The 20,478-nt window shown below is 39.2% G+C and overlaps 2 protein-coding genes across 5 annotated transcripts in view; both read right to left on the reverse strand.

Moving 5' to 3' along the window:
* ANKRD12 (ankyrin repeat domain 12) overlaps positions 1-20,478 on the reverse strand; it is a 140,935-nt gene that overhangs the window by 109,311 nt on the left and 11,146 nt on the right. The gene's annotated exons all lie outside the window — the stretch shown is intronic.
* On the reverse strand, positions 17,993-18,621 carry LOC129081682 (60S ribosomal protein L36-like). Its single transcript, XM_054587371.1, has one exon. It carries the CDS (start codon positions 18,351-18,353, stop codon positions 18,036-18,038), a length of 318 nt encoding a protein of 105 aa, XP_054443346.1. The 5' UTR covers positions 18,354-18,621; the 3' UTR covers positions 17,993-18,035.

Here is a 20,478-nt window from a genome sequence, read left to right on the forward strand (position 1 = left end):
TGCTCAAGAAGGAACTGACTGGATCTTGTATGTGGGGAAAAACTACCCAACATGACAAAAGGAGAAAGGGTTAAGGGGAAAAAAATCTAAAGAGCGAAGACTCCTGGTAGACTATGTGCAAGACAGGAAAAACAAAAACAAAAACACATTCGTAGTTCCCAGTATGGCTAGAGCAGAACTGTGGAAAACAAACAGGTAATGGCTTTTGTGAAGCTGTATGGTATGGGCATGGAGATTACACCTGTAAAACTGAAATCTATTTAAGTGTTGTTCTAACAATTAAATAAATGTCTGTATTTTGACATCACTTTATAGTTTTTCAGCATTTAGCGAGCCCTGGACCCTCAGAATCAATGCTTTAAACACTATTTTATTCTGTTTGCTCTAGTCCCTCCATCTTCCAACTGTAAGTTTGACGTAAAAATTCTTCATTGGGATATCACAAAACACTAGCATTTGCTTTTAGTTTCCATCTACAAAACAAGAAGGGAGCAAACTCAGTGTCAGCAAATCTTTCCCAACTACATTATCAGATATACTTAGCTTTATTACAGCTCCATGGCTACTTGACAATTAGTACTCATTCTTCACAAGTGCACTTTTGCTAAGGTTAATAGAGGCAGGAAGATGGGTAGCTTTCCTCCGATTGGGCTAAAATAAGCAGACATTTTTAAAAAACAGGAAAAACATACTCAAGAGAAGACAAACAGCAAAGTACAGACACCAAAATTTAGTAATGGATGAATATACACTACACAGATTAAAAAGTTAACCGAGGACTTCCAGCCAAGATGGAGGCATAGGTAGATTTATTTTGCCTTCTCGCACAAACAAAAGAACAACAACAATAAATTTAAAAATAAAAAATAACCAGAACTGCCAGAAAACTGAACTGTATGGAAGTCTGACAACAAAGGAGTTGAAGAAGAAACATTCATCCAGACTGGGAGGAGGGGCAGAGACAACATGCAGCAGGGCTACAGCTGGCAAACTGGGCAGTCCCACATCTGCCTGCGAATAAACCGGAGGAACAGCTGGGGAGCAAGACAGACTGTGCAATCCAGGGTTCCAGTGTGGGAAAAGAGAGGCTCAAAACCTCTGGAGGTAAAAACCTGTGGGGGTTGTGGCAGCAGGAGAAACTCCCAGCCTCACAGGGGAGTCCATTAGAGAAATCCATGGGGTCTTAAAACGTATACAAACACCACTGCACCCCCGCGCAGGACTCAGCACCAGAAGGGCCCTATTTGCTTGCAGGTAGCGGGGGAAATGACTGAAAGATGGCCGAGAGCCGAGCAAGTGCCACTGTTCCCTCTCAGACCCCTCCTCCAAACACAGTGTCACAACTCAGCGACCTGGGTTGCACCGCCCAGGAGAATACCTAAGGCTCCGCCCCTTACAACGTAACAGGTGCATGGAGACAAAGAAATATGGCCCAAATGAAAGAACAGATCAAAGCTCCAAAAAAGCTCCAAAAACTAAGCAATGAACAGAGAGCCAACCTATCAGATGGCAGAGTTCAAAACACTGGTAATCAAGATGTGGACAGAAATGGTTGAGTGTGGTTGCAAAACAGAGGAAAAGGTGAAGGCTATGCAAAGTGAAATAAAGGAAAATATACAAGAACCCACAGTAAAGGGAAAGAAACCATGACTCAAATCAATGTCTGGGAGCAGAGGTAGAGGTAAACATTCAACTAGAACAGAATGGAGAAACAAGAATTCAAATAAATGAGGAGAGGCTTAGGAACACCTGGGACAACTTTAAATGTCCCAACATCCAAATCATAGGGGTGCCAAAATGAGAAGAGGAAGAGCAAGAAACTGAAAACTTATCCGAAAAAATAATGAAGGAGAACTTCTCCAATCTCATGAAGGAAGTAAGACTTCCAGGAAGTCCAGGAAGCTAAGAGAGTCCCTAAGAAGTTGGACCCAAGGAAGCACACACCAAGGCACATCGTAATTACATTACCCAAGATTAAAGATAAGGAGAGAATCTTAAAAGCAGCAAGAGAAAAGGAGAGTTACCTACAAAGGACTTCCCATAAGACTATCAGCTGATTTTTCTAAAGAAATCTTGCAGGCAAGGAGGGGCTGGCAAGAAGTATTCCAAGTCATGAAAGGCAAGGACTTGCATCCAAGATTACTCTAACCAGAAAAGCTATCATTTAGAATGGAAGGGCAGAGAAAGTGCTTCCCAGATAAGGTCAAGTTAAAGGAGCTCATCATCACCAAGCCCTTACTATATGAAATGTTAAAGGGACTTATCTAAGAAAAAGATCTGAAACTATGAACAGTAAAATGACAACAGACTCACAACTATCAACAAATGAATCTAAAACAAAAACAAATGAAGCAAACAACTAGAACAGGAAGAGAATAGACAGTGGGGGAGAGGAAGGGGAGAGAATGGGGAGAAAGGTACAGGGGAGAAAGGTACAGGGAAGAAGCAGCATAAATGGTAGGTACAAGGTAGACAAGGGGAGGTTAAGAATAGTATAGGAAATGAAGAAGCCAAAGAAATTATATGTGTGACCCATGGACATCAAATAAGGGGGATGGGGAATACTGGTGGGTGGGGGGCAGTGCAGGGCAGAGGGGAATAAAGGGGAGAAACAACTGGGACAACTCTAACAGCACAACTAATAAAATATATAAGTTAAAAAAGAAAAACATCAGAATAGTGGTTTCAAGGGATGGGTCGTGTGGGACTACAAAGAAAGTAGTGCTGCTTTTTGGAGTGCTGCTATGACTTGATTGGGAAGCAGTCTTTACAAAAATGTATTATCAAGGTTTCTCAACCTTGTTGCTACTGACATTTGGGGCAGGATAATTCTTTCTTGATGAAGGCTATCTTATGTATTATAGGATGTGGCAATGTCCCTGGTCTTCAGCCTCTAGGTGACAGTTAACACTTCCCCTTATGTCAGATATGACAACCCAAAGTGTCTCCAGACATCGTCAAATGTCTCCCAGGTGACAAAATCACCCTTGGTTGGGAATCACTCTTGTGGTTCATCAATTCTCATCAAACTGTACACTTGAAATGGGTGCATTCACTTTATAATAAATAAATTATACCTCAATACAGTAAATACAACTAATCCCTTTGGGGAAACTTTATAGTGGAGAAACCTGAGAAACACTACCTCAGCCAGATGACCAAGGTCAACATCAACAGTAATAAGCCATTCTGACAGAATATACCTTGGATAAAATGAGAAATGCACATTACCTCTGCGGTCTTCCTTCCAAAAACACAGGACCGCAGTGTAATCATAAGAAAAATACCATACGAGTTCCAACAGAGGAACAATCTACAAAACACCTGACCAGTATCCCTTAAAACTGTCAAAACCAAGAGAAGTCTGAGAAACTTCACAGCCTATATATAGCTACCTAGGGGAAAATGATAATGAATGTAATGTGGGATCATGGATGAGATCCTGCAACAGAAAAAGGAAAGTAGGTAAAAACTAAGAAACTCGGAATAAAGTATGGACTTAATAATAATGTAACAGTGTTGGTTCATTAATTGTGGCAAATATATCACACAACTAGCAAATATAAGATGTTAATAACAGGGGAAACTGTGGGCTATATAGGAATTCTTTGTACTATCAAAGACATTTTTCTATAAACCTCAGTCCTTTGTAAAATAAAGCATGTATTTAAAAATGAAAAAAAATACATGAAAGTGAAATTACTGGGTCCTTTTTCATGTCTTGCATATATAGCTTTCATTTTAAAGTCTATTTTGTCATATCCTGGCTTTTATTTTTGTTTCCATTTTCATGAAATCTTTATTTTCATCCTTTTACTTTCTGAAAGTCCATGTGTATTTTGATCTGAAGTCAGTCTCCAGCATATGTAGGGGTCTTGACCTGTTATCCATTCAGCCACTGTAGGTGTTTTCACTGCAGCATTTAATCAATTTACATTTAAAGTAATTGTTGATAGATATGTAGTTATTGCCATTTTATTGTTCATATATTTTATTTTTTCTTTTCCTTCTTAAAAAAGACACTTTAACATTTTTTTTTTTATTTTTTGTAATACTGGTTTGATGGTGATGAACTCCTTTAGCTTTTTCTTGCCAGGGAGGCTCTTTATCTATCCTTCCATTTTAACTGATAACTTTGCTGGGTAGAGTAATCTTGGTTGTAGGTTCTTTGCATTCTATTACTTTGAATATTTCTTGCCAAACCTTTCCGGCCTGCAAAGTTTCTGTTGAGAAATCAGCTGACAGTCGTATGGGAGCTCCCTTGTAGGTAATTTAACTATTTTTTTTCCCTTGCTGCTTTTAAGATTCTCTGTTTGTCTTTAACCTTTGGCATTTTAACTTTGAGGTGTCTTAGTGCAGGCCTCTGGATTCCTCTTGTTTGGGACTCTGCACTCCTTAGGTGTGAACGTCTATTTCCTTTTCCAGGTTAGGGAAGTTTCCTGTAATTATTGCTTCAAACATGTTTTCAATTCCTTGCTCTTTCTCATCTTCTGGTACTCTCATGATGTGAATGTTGGTAAGTTCAATGTTGTCCCAGAAGCTCCTTAAATTACCTTCATTTTTTTTTTTAATTATTTTTTCCTTTTGCTGTTCTGATTGGGTGTTTTCTGCTACTGTACCTTCCAAATCACTGATTGACTTGACTCATGCCTTATCCAATCTACTGTTCATTCCCTATAATTTATTCACTTCAGTTAGTGTATCCTTCATGTCTCACTGGTTCTTTTTCATGGTTTCTATGTCTCTTTTTATTCTGTTGAAGTTCTCACTAATTCTTTGAGCATCCTTATAACCATTATTTTGAACTCTCTATCTGGAAGATTGTTTGCTTCCATTTTAGTTAGTTCTTTTTCTGGAGATTTACCCTCTTATTTCTTTGAGATATGTTTCTCTGTCTCCTCATTTTCACTGTTTCCCTGTCTTTGTTTCTATGTATTAGGTAGAGCTGTTACATCTTCCAGTCTTGGTAGACTGGCCTTATATAGTATGTGTTCTATGGACCCCAGTGGCACAATCTCCCTGATCACCTGAGCTGGGTATTTCAGATATGTCCCTTGTGTGGGCTTAGTGTGCCCTCCTGTTGTACTTGAGCCTTTATCACTGTTTGGAGGGACTGGTATCTACCCCTAGGCTGACTGGTCTAAGGGCTGCCTGTGACAACACTGGTGGAGCTATTGTTTTGGGGCTAACCCTATGTAGCACAACTGGCTTTAGTGGGGCTCCTGTGCCTACTGAGACTGTTCTTTGATTGTGTTGTTTGTGGAGGTGGTTGGGTGATGCTCTTGTGTGGGCTGAAGCTGGCCACCAGGTATGTTCTGGGGTCTCCCAGAAGGTGAAGCCAAGATTAGATGCTGCCTGTAACCCATCCAGGGCCAGCTGGTATGAGGTATAAAGTGATCTTTAGATAGCTGCCACCTGGCACGGGTTTGGAGGTGCCTGGGAAAGATTAATCTGCAAAGTGAGGCCTGCTGCCACTAGTGCTGAAGTTGGGGCTGCTTAGCAAGAAATAAGGGGCATGGCTAGACCAGATGCTGCTTGTTTGGGGTTTGTGATCTTTTGAGACAGTTTAGGAAAGTCTGCAGCATGAGCCCAGATAGGACATTTGCATGAAAAATGCACTAAAAACAATTTAGGCAGGCCAGCACAGTGGGTGGGACAGCATCTCAGGGAATCGCTGTGAGCAGGCACGCAGTGTTAGCCAGGCTGACGGAAACTCAGTTATGGTGCCAACCAGCTCCTGTAGAATGACAGTTCAGTAAAGAACAATGGCTTCTGCCAGCACTTCTCTCTGGCAGAAAGCTACCTCTCCAGCCCTTGCCCTGAAGTCAGACAACTCAGTTTCTTCCTGTATGGCCCTGGCACTTTTCAAGCTGCTGCCCCAGTGCAAGATCTCAGAGCAAGTAAGTCCATGTGGGCCCTTTAAAAGGAATGCTTTAGATTCCAGCAACCCTCCGTCTCAGTCAGCCACAATCCTGGATAGTTTTTGCAGCCAAAAATTATAGGTGCTTCTCTTCCCAATACTGGGACACTGGTCTGGGGAGCCTAATGTAATGCTGGGACCCCTCGCTCCTCAGGGGGGACATCTGCAGCTGAAATATCTCTTTAACCACCACACTTGAGTATGGGACATGCCTGTTTCATATTTCTGTCCCTCCTATCACTCTCAACATTGCACTTCTTCTGTATATCCTTAGTTACAGCACTCTGTTCAGCTGGACTTTAGGTGGTTCTGAATGACAGTTGCTCTGTAGGTCAGTGGTAATTTTGAAGTGGTCTTGGAACGAGGCTAGTGTAACCATGCAGAAACTCCACTTCTTTAGCATGACCCTTTCTCGTTTTTGTCCACTCCCTTGCTTAAACATTAAGCCCTTAGGATGTCAGATTATGGTCAGCATCAAATTGTCTTCAGAACAAAACCTCAGGTCTGTTGACTGCAGAAATAGTTTTGGTAAACTGAAAAATACCATCTTCACTTCAGTTGTATAACCAGACAGAACAATGCCATGACTGACCTTAGAACCTGATACAATGATCAACTACTTCCTACCCTTGCCCCAACCAATGAGTGGACCCCCCAACTCCAACACTTTTAGCCACCATGATTAATGACTTCCCCCTATATAACCCCTGCCCTGCAAGCCATGGGGAGGCCAGGTCTTTGAGGACTAGCTTACCTGTGTGTCTAGGTTTGGCACCATTCCTTCAACTAATAAATCCTAACTTTCCTGGCTGTAATCTCCTGTTCACATTTGATCGGGCTTTGATGCACACAGGCATCGAATAACATGAATACCAGATTTACTTTCTATACCATGTGGACCTGAACACATATGCCCAAGATTTCATTTTTTATAGGTAAACAATATTCCACTGCATATGTATACCACAACTTCTTTATCATTTATTCATCAATGGACACTTAGGATATTTCCCTATTTTAGCTACCATAAATAATGCTGCAATGGACATGGAGGTGCATATATCTTTGTACGTTAGTGTTTCCAGTTTTTTCAGATAAATACCTATAAGTAGAACTTCTAGATTATGTGGGAGTTAAGTGGAATTATATAATATTTATCTTTATATGACTAGCTTATTTCACTTAGCTTGTCTTCAAAGTTCACCCATGTTGTAGCAAGTGCCAAAATTTCATTCCTTTTAAAGGCTAATATTCCATCCATTATTTACCCATTGATGGATGTTTGATTTATTCTCATCTTTTGACTATTGTTAATAATGCTATTAATATGATGGGCGTACACTGGACTATACAATCAAAAACACATTTTTATGTCTCTATTTTTTTATGAATCCCTACAATTCTTTTAGGCTTAAACTGTCTCTATTTCAAGATCAGAAAATAATTTTTTTATTTCCTTTAATATCTTTGCCTTTTAGGCTTTCCTATCTACTTTTAATGCCAATTTTGTAACAATCTCATTCCTTTATATACCCAAATCTGTTTCTGGGCTTTTCAGTTTATTATTGTCTTTCCATTTTTGTACAAACAGTATACTTCTTTTTATGGTTTTTTGAACTTGAATATTTTATTTTCATACTTTTAGTATAGCTTTACAATAAACTTCAGTGCCTCATCATTATTTTTCAAAATTAACTTGCCAATTCTCAGCAAATAAATTTTAGAAAAATTCTCACAAGTTAAAATGTTGGCATCTGGGTCTAAAAAATAGACATAAAAATTTACCACTGAAGTACTAGAAAAAATCTTTATAATAGGGAAAATCTTTCTAAAACATGATATTAAAGCTAAAAGTCATTTATACAAGTTCTAAATAAAATTTTAAAGTAGAAATGCAAATATGATAAACAGAAATCAGAGGACAAGTGAGAATATTTGTAACACACATTAAAGAGAATAATCAGAGTTGTAACAAATAAAAAAAAAAGACAACTTATCACACAAAGAAAGTACAAGACATGAAGAAGCAGTTCAAAGAATGAGTAATAACAATGTTGAATAAACCTATTCAATTTCAGTCCTAATTTTAAAACTATAAAGCAGAGTGACTTTTCACTTAAAAGGTTGACAAAAATCAAGTCTGTGTTGGTAAAACCAGAGTATTCATACATTGCGGATGGCAATAAAATTAGGATAACCTCTTTGGAGAGAAATTCAGCAAAGCTATTAAAATATAAATGAACAGCCCTGTTCAGGTAGCTCAGCTGCTTAGAGTGTCGTCCAAATATGCCAAGGTTGTGGGTTTGATCCCCAGTCAGGGCAATATACGAATCAACCAATGGATGCATCGATAAGTGAAACAACAAATCTATGTTTCTCTATCTCTCCCTTCCTCTAATATTTAAAAAAGAAAAAAAAAAGATAATACTCAAATACGTCCACTAAAATGTTACTTGTATGCCCAAAACACTGGGGCTGGGGCGGGGGGGGGGGGACACATCCAAATATTCACTTATAAAAATGTGGCTAAAAAGATATAGTAAATTATTATGCTGAAAATTATACAAATGACAAAATAAGCCTTTAAAAGATGAACCATTTTTCTTAACCTCTTCTCTTCTGCAGAATTTATAAATGTTGGGAGTTCTTCAGGACTTAACCCTAGAACCCCTTCTATTCTCTAACATACTCTGTAAATGACCTAATTAGTGCCATGGCTTTAAACACCACTGAAGTGACACTGACTTCTAAATCTGTATTTCTAGTCCTTATCTAGAACACTGTATTTGTACATCCACTTGCTTATTTGACATTTCACAGGAATGTCTACTAGGTATATAAACCAAAAAAAGACCAAATAAAATCCTTGATTCTTCCTGTCAAACTTCCTTCTCCACACCCACTGCTCCATCCTCTCCATTTCAATAAATGTCACCAATATTCATTATCACTTAAGCCAAAAATTCAGAAATGTTGACTCCATCTCTGAAACATATCCCAAATTAAATTCATGTCTTTCCATCTCAATTGCTACCCATCTCAAACCACCATTATCACTTGAATAGGCTACTGTGCGCACGTGCGCGTGCACACACACACACACACACACACACACACACACACAATCTTCCCGCTACTGTTCTTATCCAACTCCTCCCTCCCTCCTACTCCCTTAAACCTTTCCTCCTACGTATCTTCTATAGAGAGCAGTCAGAATGAGCTTTTAAAACTAAAAAATCAGCCCTGACCAGGTGGCTCAATTGGCTGGACCACTCAATTCCTGGTCAGGGCACATACCTAGGTTGCAGCTTTGATCCCTGGTCAGGGAATGTACGGGAGGCAACCTATCAATGTTTCTCACGTTGCGGGGCGGGGGGGGGGGGTGGTGGTGGTGGTGGTGGTTGTGTGTGTGTGTGTGTGTGTGTGTGTGTCTCTCTCTCACATCAATAAACATATCTTTGGGTGAGGATTAAAAAAACCCTAAATATCAGGTGATACTCTTCAACTAAATAAATTTTAAAAACACCAAACAGATGATATTGCTGACTTACTTAATTTCTTATTGGTTTCTCAAAGAACTTGAATAATCTCAAACTAAACTCAAACTAAACCATCTATATAAAGCAGAATTAATGGAATATACATATGAAGAGTTTCTTAGAGCATTTAAATAGTCAAGCGATAAGAGAAGATAATATGCAATAGAACTAAACAAAACCAAGAGAAAATCGAGTATGAAATCATAATGATTGAAATAAAGAACTCTTCAGATTAGATAATGGAATGGAAAGGTGAAAGAACAAATTAGTGACATAGATTATGTAAAGGATAGTTGTGGAAGGCATTAGAAAGGGATACAAAAAAGGAAAATATTGAAGTTAAGAAGGAAGGAGAAGTTAGATGTGACAGAATCCATATAATTCCCAGAAAGAAAAAAAATGGAAAAAAAAATTTGAAAGAATAACCAATAATTTTCCAAACAGAGATGTCAAATTAAACTGTCTAGAATAAATCTTGGCAAACCACAAACTTTCAGTAAATATTTGTTGGAGTAATTATGATTTCAAGTGCCAAATGTGACAAAATGGGAACTATACCCAGATACATTATAAACTGTAAAAAGCAAGTAAAAATTTCAAAATCTTCTGGAGAGAAACTGTAGGATTCTCTCTCTCTCTCTCTCTCTCTCTCTCTCTCTCTCTCTCTCTCTCAAAATCAAACTGACATCAGATCTTTTGAAAGGCAACATGAGGCAAGAAAACAATGTAGCATATTTTCAAAATGTGTAAGGAAAACAATTCGAACCCAAAAATCTTTAATAAAAATAAACTATCATTTAAAAGCGAAGGTTAACTAATGATAATTTCAGGCATAAGAAAAGCTTTATAATGTTTACATATAAACACCCTGTTAGAAAATTGCTTTTATATAGATACTCAAGAACTGAAATCGTTTCAATCAAGGTAATGATATAGGTAAACACAGTACTTGAAGGCTCCCACAACCACATCAAAATTACAAGTGAATTATAGAACCATGATCATTCAAAACTCCTGAAATCTAGCTGAACAGAAGTCCTATAACAAAGGATATAAAGAAGCCACATCAAGATGGTAGGAGGGGGCAGAGATGCAGAACAAGCTGGTCCCATACCTTGGCTGCAGAGGTCCTACTAAGGAAGACAGTGGCTTCTGCCTGCACTCATGTCCCAGCCCCACCTCAGAACCCCCAGCTAAGGGTTCCAGTCCCAGGAAGAGAACTTCCTATAACTTTTGGCTGTAAAAATCAGCAGACTGTGGCTGAATGAGACAAAGGGCTCCTAGACACCCAGGCGCTCTTACAGGGTGTGAGCACTGATTTACTCAGACTCACCTGCTCTGAGCTCCAATGCTGGGGCAGCAGCTCTAAAGGCACTAGGAACATGTGGGGAGGAAGTGAATTGTCTGGCTGCAGGATGAGAGCTGGAGAGGCAGCTTTCTCTGATACATGAGTGCAGGTAGAGGCCACTGTCCCTTTGTTGAGCCCTCCCCGAACAGAGCCTGATGGCAAGTGCCATACCTGAGACTTCATCAATCTGGCTAACACTGTTCACCCCACGCTGGTGATTCCCTAAGACCCTGCCAGCCCAAGTGTGAGTCCACCCAAGCTGTTTCCAGTGGCTTTTCCATAAAAGGCTTATCTTGGGTCAAGTCGCGGACTAAAATCACTCAAACAAGCAGTATCTGGCCTCTGCATACCCCATACCTTTTGCTAAGTGGCCACAGGCCTGGCACTAGCAGTAGCCAGCCTCCATTTGCAGCTTGGTCTCTCCTAGACACCTCCAAACCCAGCAAGAGTAGCAGCTATCTGCAGACGGCTCTGTAGCTCATTCTAAATGGCCCTGGGACAGGACATAGGCAGTGGTTAACCTTGCACCTCCTAGAGGGCCACAGTGCTAATGTACCAGTTAGACAGCTTTAGACCTCATGGGATTTTAACTCAACCGACCACCTCTATGAGCAACACACTCAAGAGGCAGACTCAGTGGGCATCTGAGCACCACTGAATTGAGTCTTGCTCCAGGGGCCCCTGCAGAACAGCTCTTCTGCTGTAGTCACAGCCTATCTGCCTGGGGGTTAGTCCCTCTCAGCGGCATGCCAACAGTAATAAAGGCTCAACTACAACAGGACAGTGCACAGAGCCCACACAGGGCGTGCACTTGAAGCTACCAGCTAGGTGACCAGAGAGGCTGTCTCACTGAGCCCCTACAGGACACCTATTATATAAGGTTACTCTACCAAGTCCAGGAGACACATCAGCTCTACATAACACACAGAAAGAAACACACAGAAGCAGCCAAAATGAGGAGACAAAGAAACATGCCCCAAATGAAAGAACAGTACAAAACTTCAGGAGAAGAGCTAAATGAAATGGATGCACACAATCTACTAGATACAGAGTTCAAACAATGCTGTAAAGATGCTCAAGAAACTTAGTGAGAAGTAAAACAGCTTTAAAAAAGCCATAGAAAACATTAAAAAAAAAGAACCGGTGACACGAATAAATTACAGGGAATAAACAGCAGAGTAAATGAAGCAAAGCACCAAATCAACAACCCGAATGATAAGAAAGCAGAAAACATGTAATCGGCAAGAATTTGAAAACATGAGAGAAAACTTTTCCTAACTTGCTGACAGAAGTAAGACATACACGTCCAGGAAGCAGAGAGTCCTCAACAAGATAAATCCAAAGAGGCCCACACAAAGACACATCATAATTAAAATGCCAAAATTAAAGACCAAGACACATCTTAAAAGCAGCAAGAGAAAAGCAGTTAGTTACCTACAAGAGAACTCAGGAAAGACTGACAGCTGACTTCTCGACAGAAACTCTGTTGGCCAGAAGAGATTGGCAAGTAATATTCAAAGTGATGAGAGGCAAGGACCTACAAACAAGATTACTCTACCCAGCAAAGCTATCATTTAGAATTGAAAGATTGACAAAAAGCTTCCCAGGCAAGAAAAAGCTGAAGAAGTTTATCACCACCAAATGAGTATTACAGGAAATGTTAAAAGTACTTCTTCAAGAAGATAAAAATACGAATAAAATGGCAATAACTACATATCTATCATTGATTACTTTTGAAAATTTTTAGGGTTTTATTGATTTTTAGAGAGGAAGAGAGGAAGGAGGGAGGGAAGGAGAGGGAAAAATGGTTTTTGTTGTTCCACTTATTGATGCATTCACTGGTTGATTCTTGTGTGTGCCCTGACCAGCGATCAAACCTGCAACCTTGGCACATCAGGATGATCCTCTAACCAACTGAGCTACCCAGCCAAGGCCAACAATTACTTTAAAGGCAGATGGGTTAAATGCTCTAACCAAAAAATGTACAGTGACTAAGTGGATAATAAAACAAGACCTTAGATATGCTGTCTACAAGAGATTTCATATCAAAAAACACATACAGGTTGAAAGTAAAAAGGATGGAAAAAAGATTTTATGAAAATGGAGAAAAAACAAAAGTTGGAGCAGTAATACTTATAACAGACTTTGAAAAAAAAAAAAAACTGTAACAAGAGACAAAGGAGGATCAAGCAATTCAACTTATGGGCAGGGTATACATCCAAAGAAACCCAAAACACTAAATCAAAAATGTTTTCTGCAGCATTACAATAGCAAAGATATGGAGGCAACCTAAGTATACATCAATAGATGAATGGGTAAATAAGGAGCAATGTTTACATAAATGGAATATGATTCAACTACTAAAAAAATGAAATCTTGCCATCTGCAACAGAATGGATAAACCTAGGAGGTCCTGTGCTAAATGAAGTAAGTCTGAGAAAAACAAATGCCAGATGATTTCACTTACATGTGGAATCTAATAAACAAATAAGAACAGGAACAGATTCATAGATACAGAGAACATTTTAACTGCTGCCATATTAGACAGGGTTTGGGTGTTGGATGGAAAGGTGAAGGGGTTTAGAAGTACAAATTTATAGTTACAGAATAGTCATGGGGATGTAAAGCATAGCATAGGGAATACAGTCAATAATACTGCAATAACTTCATATGGTGTCAGATGGGTTCTAGGTTTATCAGGATCATCACTTTTTAAGTTAATATAATACTGTATGGCAAGTGTAATTTAAAAATAAAGAGAGAAAAAGCAAAAAGAAAAACAAATTTATGAAGACAGTACTTGATGTAGGGGAGTAAGAGTGAATGATTAACCTAATAAAATATATTTCATAAAAAAAGACAGATGCTTCAAAAATACCCCTAACAATCCAGAACTAACATTCTACAGAATATCAACATATCTGCTGGGAAACTGAAGGGTTATGGTATGGGGTGAAGGAGACTAAAGATAAATGAGAAAGTGATTAAGGTACTTCCTTTCTTTGGAGGAATACACACACACACATGCATATGCATGCACATATATACACATATTCAAGGTCTGTCCGGAAAAAGGCCAAACACTGTTAATACACAAGAATGGTTTTCACGACACTGATGTTAAACTAGCAGCCAAGGAGAGTAGACTGGAATGCACATGCGTGAACAATGACAACTTCACTGGACTAGCCAGCAGGGATGGTAGATGCTGTTGAATGAGCATGTTGCAAGTAGAATAATTAATCTGCACTAAATTTTGCATTCAGCCTGGGCATTCCTCTGCAGCAACTATTCAGATGATTCAGACGGCTTTCAGGGATGATGCAATGAGTCAGACGGCTTTCAGGGATGATGCAATGAGTGCACCTTAAATAATAGTGTGGCACAAATGCTTCAAAGATGGCTGAGAAACTGTTGAAAGTTATCAACATTCTGGAAGGCCTCCAACAAGGAGAACACCTGAGAATGTTGAACACATATGCACTGCAGTGAACAAAGATCAGCAACTGATAGTGCAAGAACTAGAAACTGATCTAGGGATTCCAAAAACTACTACGTCCGAGATTTTGATGCAGGATCTTGTCATGAAATGTGTTGTGGCAAAATTTGTTCCACGGCTTTTGCTAACAGAGCAGAAGGAACATCGTGCTGCTGCTGCTAATGAGATTCAAACCACTACCAATGAACCAGATTTCCTCAAGAAGGTCGTAACTGGAGATGAATCGTGGGCCTACGGCTATGATCCAGAGATGAAGGCCCAATCATTTTCCCAATGGAAATCACCTGGTTCTCCATGCCCAAAGAAAGTGCAGCAAAGTTGCAGCAAGATAAAGGCCATGTTAACTGTGTTTTTTGACTGGTAAGGTGCTGTCCATCGTAAGTACGCCCCTCCAGGCCAAACTCTTAATATACAGTACTATCTCAATGTTCTTCATAGGTTGAGAGATGAAATATGACAAAAACAACTGCAGCTATGGGCAACTGGTGATTGGCAGCTTCATCAAGACAATGCACCTGCTCATCCATCACATCTCTTGCAGAGTTTTTTTGTGAAATGTCGAATCACCCAGGTGACTCCGCTCCCCCTGCAGCCCAGATTTGGCAGCCTGTAATTTCTAGCATTTCCCAAAACTAAAATCACCTTTGAAAGGAGAGATTTCAGACCATCAATGAGATTCAGGAAAATACAACAGGGTAGCTGATAGTAATTGGGAGAACTGTGTGAGGTCCCAAGGCGCCTACCTGGAAAGGAACTGAGGCATCATTGTCCTAGGTACAATGTATCTTGTATTTTCTTCAATAAATGCCTTATTTTTCATAGTGCATGGCTGGGTACTTTCTGGACAAACCCAGTATGTATATGCACACATGTACACATAAATATGTTTATACACACATATATATTTAAAATTAAGAAGCTGACTATGGAAAATAAATAGGATAGTAAAGAGAACATCAATAACTTTCAATATATGTTATTACAATAAATGAAAATAGACTGAAATCATTAATCAAAATATAAGTCTCTAAGGCTGGATAAAAATAAAATTCAGCAACGTATTCTGTAAAAGAGAACACAGTAAGATAATAAAAGGTTAAGAAGTTATATCAGGAAATATAAAAACAGGTTGGAAGATGTACTACTCTTTTTTTAAGGCCCTATCATGAATAATTCAGATTCTTCCTGATCTGAGCTCAGCTCCCTAACATCCCTGAGCCTGTGGATTCCAATACCCCATTAAAGCTCACACATTAAGGAGTATCTCTATTTTCCTTTCAGGACAGGGTTTCAATTTGTCTTCCATTATGACTTAGTTCTTCTTACCTAAAATGGCACCCACAGATTCATCTTTCTTGCTTTGAAGCTCAGCTGTGTATTCTAAAAATGTTTTATTTTTATCTAGCATTTCCACTATTTGAAAAAAGGAGCTCACCCAGTCTACCATTCTGTCCAGAAGTCCCCAGAAAATGCACTTTAGATTAAATACAACTGAAAACAAAGTCCAAGTTAATTTCTTCATCTGTTATGAAATGATAAATAAAGCTCAAGTGTTAAGGCTATGAGAACTAAAATGATGTCTTAGCAGCTCTTGATGCATATAATAAAGAAATTCAAATGCTGCCCTATAAACTTATAAATTTTACATTCTACTTAAAGTAAAGACTATCACAGGAGAGTTCGTTGGAGAGACCCAAGGGGTCCTAGAATGTACACAAGCCCACCTACCTGGGAATCAACACCAGGAGGACCCAATTTGCTTGTGGGTGGCAGGAGAAGTGACTGAAAGCGGGGCAAGAGCTGAGCAAGCTGCATTGTCCCCTCTCTGATCCCTCCCCCACATATAGCATCACAACACAGCGAGGTGAGTTGCCCTGCACTGGTGAATACCTAAGGCTCTGCCCCTTACATAGCAACAGGCAAACCAAGACAAAGAAATATGGCCCAAATGATAGAACATATCAAAACTCCAGAAAAAAGAACTAAGTGATGAGAAGACAGTCAACCTATCAGACGGCAGAGTTCAAAACGCTGCTAATTAGGATGCTCACAGAAATGACTAAGTATGGACAAAAAATAGAGGAAGAAATGAAGGCTATGCAAAGTGAAGTTTAAAAAAAAAAATATACAAGGAACCAACAGTGAAGGGAAGGAAACCAGGACTCAAATCCACGATTTGGAATATAAGGAAGAAATTAAACATTCAACTGGAACAGAAGGAAGAAACAAGAATTCAAAAAAATGAGGAGAGGTTTAGGAACCTCTGGGACAACTTTAAACGTTCCAACATGTGAATCACAGAGGTGCCAGAAGGAGAAAAGGAAGAGCAATAAATCAAAAACTTATCTGAACAAATAATGAAGGAGAACTTCCACAATCTGACCAAGGAAATAAGACTTCGAGGAGATCCAGGAAGCTCTGAGAGTCCCACAGAAGTTGGACCCAAGGAAGTACACACTAAAGTACATAATAATTACATTACCCAAGATTAAGGATAAGGAGAGAATCTTAAAAGCAACAAGAGAAAAGAAGACAGCTACCTACAAAGGAGTTCCCATAAGACTATCAGCTGATTTCTCTAAAGAAACCTTCAAGGCAAGAAGGGGCTGACGAGAAATATTCCAAGTCTTGAAAGGCAAGGACCTACATCCACGATTACTCTATCCAGCAAAGCTATCATTTAGAATGGAAGGGCAGAGAAAGTGCTTCCCAGATAAGGTCAAGTTAAAGGAGCTCATCATGACCAAGACCTTACTATATGAAATGTTAAAGGGACTTATCTAAGAAAAACAAGAAGATCTGAAACTATGAACAGTAAAATGACAACAAACTCACAGCTATCAACAACTGAACCTAAAAAACCCACAAAAACAAACTAAGCAAACAACTAGGACAGGAACAGAATCAGATATAGGGAACACATGGAGGGTGTTTGGTGGAGAAGGGGAGGGGAGAGAATGGAGGAAAAGGTACAGGGAATAAGAAGCATAATTGGCAGGTACAAAGTAGACAGCAGGAGGTTAGGAACTGTATAGGAAATGGAAAAGCGAAAGAACTTACATGTACGACCCACAGACATAAACTGGGGGTGGGGGAGGGAATGCTAGTGGAGAGGGGGTGCAGGGTAGAGAAGGATAAAGGGGAGGAAAAATGGGACAACTGTAATAGCATAATCTATAAAATAAATACTTAAAAAATAAAAATAAAATAAAGGCTCAACCGTAAGGAGGGAATGGGAATTCCTAACACCTTTCCGGTTCTAGTTTTCACTTGGCTGCAGAGGCTGTGGGAGTAAAAATGCTTCCTCCAAAGTTGCTGAGAATACAGGCAACTAGTAACGGATCAAGTTACGGCAAAAAATTCAATGATCCTTATGAGTCATTCAGTTCGGAAAGTGATCATTACCTTCTCTGTTATTTGAGCTGGGGACCTGAAGTGCACCATTCTATTCTGACATGTATCACTGATTTTTTGGTTGACCTTCATCACTTCTCAGTACTTCCATTTCCTCTTAAAAGTAAAGTTAGGCTAGATGACATTGAAGATTTCTTTCTTTCTTTCTTTCTTTCTTTCTTTCTTTCTTTCTTTCTTTCTTTCTTTCTTTCTTTCTTTCTCCCCCCTCCTCTCTCCTCTTTCTTTCTTTCTTTCTTTCTTTCTTTCTTTCTTTCTTTCTTTCTTTCTTTCTTTTTTTTTTTCTGAACAGGTTTTATTACACAGAGGGGATAGGGCTCAGTCCTTCTTGGCTGCTGCCTTCCTCATGGCTGCAAGGACATTGCTCAGCTCTTCTCTCTCCCTCTTGGCACAGATGTGTCCCCCCACCCTTTTCTTGATGAATTTCAGGGCTCTTTTGTCCTTAGAGACTTTGAGCAGCTCCATGGCGCGCCGTTCATAGCGGGCAAAGCCACACACCTCTCGGATCATGTCCCGCACGAACTTGGTGTGCTTGGTGAGGCGCCCGCGGCAGCGGCTGTGCCTCGGCTTGCTCACGTTCTTTGTCACTTTGTGGCCTTTGTTGAGGCCCATGGCCATGGGGTAGCGGAGGGCCATGGCTGCTATTCCTTAATGGCAACTGCAGTGGAAGGGAAGATTTCTTATCCTCCTGATTCTGATTCCAGAATAAAAGGTTTATAAAAATTTCACTCCAAATTCTTTCATTCTATGAATGCAAAAATGATAGCTTAGCCCTGGTGGACTGAGTACCGGCCTGTGAACTGAAAAGTCATCGGTCTGATTCCCAGTTAGGGCATATGCCTTAGGTGCAGGCCAGGTCCCCAGGTGGGGGCATGCGAGAGGCAACCAATCTATGTTATCTCTCGCACATCACTGTTTCTCTCTCTCAGAACAAGCAAAACCTTTTTTTAAAAAAAGCAAAAATTTGAACAAAAATAGAAATGATATTTTAAATTATTAAACAATTATCACATCCTTATTACTGTTTCCCCTTGGCAAAAAAATAAATAAACCATTAGAATAAAAAATAAATCAAAATAAGTATTAAGTATTTCCTAGTTAAGAAAAGACCAAACAGCTTAATATCCTCATGTATTATTTCATTTTATTTTTCAATTTTCACCCAAGGAGGCTTTTGCTGATTTTAGAGAAAGAGGAAGAGCGAGAGAGAGACATTGATATGAGAGACAAATACTGATCAGCTGCCTCCCATACATGCCCCAATCGGTAACTGAACCTGCAACCTTTTGGGGCACAGCACAGTGTTCTAAACAACTGGAATACTTGGGCAGGGTTCCCCATATTTTAAAGCAGTTTTAGAAAATAATGGAGAGGCCCTGGTGAGTTAACTCAGTTGCTTCGAGCATCATCCAATATGCCAGGGTTGTAGGTTCGATACCAAGTGAGGGCACATACAGGACTCAGACAATGAATGCATAAATGCATGAAGCAACACAATTGATGTTTCTCTCTCAAATCAATATAACAATAATATGGAAAAGGCCTCAAAATAAATGGTCATGCTTCTGGGATACTAACTACTTAAACCATTCAAGTGAGAATTCAGACTATGAAAAAGGATCATGCTTTCTTTATTTATACCTTCCCAAGTAACCAATGGCTGATTTCACCACAATGTTTTCTGGCAGCTCTTCCATAACATTTTCCCATAAGAATAAGATGGTTGTAATTCCAGACCAAAGAATTAGTCGGTTGGCCAAAAAGTCTGCTTCATTTCTTCTGTAAAATAAAAGGCACACTTTTCGTTTTCACCAGTAACTTTGAGCTGGATGTTTTGAGGATGCTGGCTATCTCTCACATGGAATAATACTGATTGTTCTCAACTGATTACTCAACTTGATCGCTACCAACTTTAACTGTTTTACCTGACCATAGAGCATCATCCAGTGAGAAAGTGCCAGCATGAAACTTCACAAAACATTTTTGACACACCTGATCAATCACAGCACCTTCTCCATACATTGCACAAATCTTTACTTTTGCATTTCAGTTGTGTTTTTCCCTGCCTTGAAATAATTGAGAATAATGTGCCAAAAATGTTGCGTATTTTCTTCCATCTTCGATATTAAAATGGCTGCACAAAAATTCACCCATTTACTAAGTTATTTTTAATGCAAAGTGATATGACAGCTGTTACAATACAATCTAATAAAATTGTTTTAAATGAAATTAAAGACAACTAAATGCTACTAGAGTCATCTTACAGAAAAAACAAACGAACTTTTTGGCCAACCCAATAGTACCATAAAACCACAAATTTAACCAACACCGTGCCAGAGATGAAGGCAAATATCCACATCCTTTAAAATAAACTGTCCTCAACAATGTCCTTAAACATCCTTAAGGAACGCTTAAAGTTTATTTTATACAATCCTATATTAACTTTTATAATGAACATGTAGTGTGTAATCTTGAAATAAAAAGTTAAAAAATAATAGTAAGTTGACTTACACTTGATTTGCTCTGGAGGACTACAATTCTCTGGGTAGAACCCAAGGGGAAAGAATAATAAGACAGCAGGTGAGAAACTGCTTCAGATGGAGGTAAAGCAAAAGAGATAAAAAGGTGTCTTATGTTTTTAAATCCAGCTACCACAATAGAAAAGGAAGCAAATATTCCAGACAGAAACTCAAGCCAGTAAAGATAGGCTGCACTTTGGGTTGGTGTTGCTAAATGTATCTTTAACGAATCTGAGCACAGC

The sequence above is a fragment of the Pteronotus mesoamericanus genome, unplaced genomic scaffold (assembly GCF_021234165.1).
Source record: "Pteronotus mesoamericanus isolate MK-2021 breed Mesoamerican mustached bat unplaced genomic scaffold, CSHL_Meso_final scaffold_118, whole genome shotgun sequence".
Lineage (NCBI taxonomy): Eukaryota > Metazoa > Chordata > Mammalia > Chiroptera > Mormoopidae > Pteronotus > Pteronotus mesoamericanus.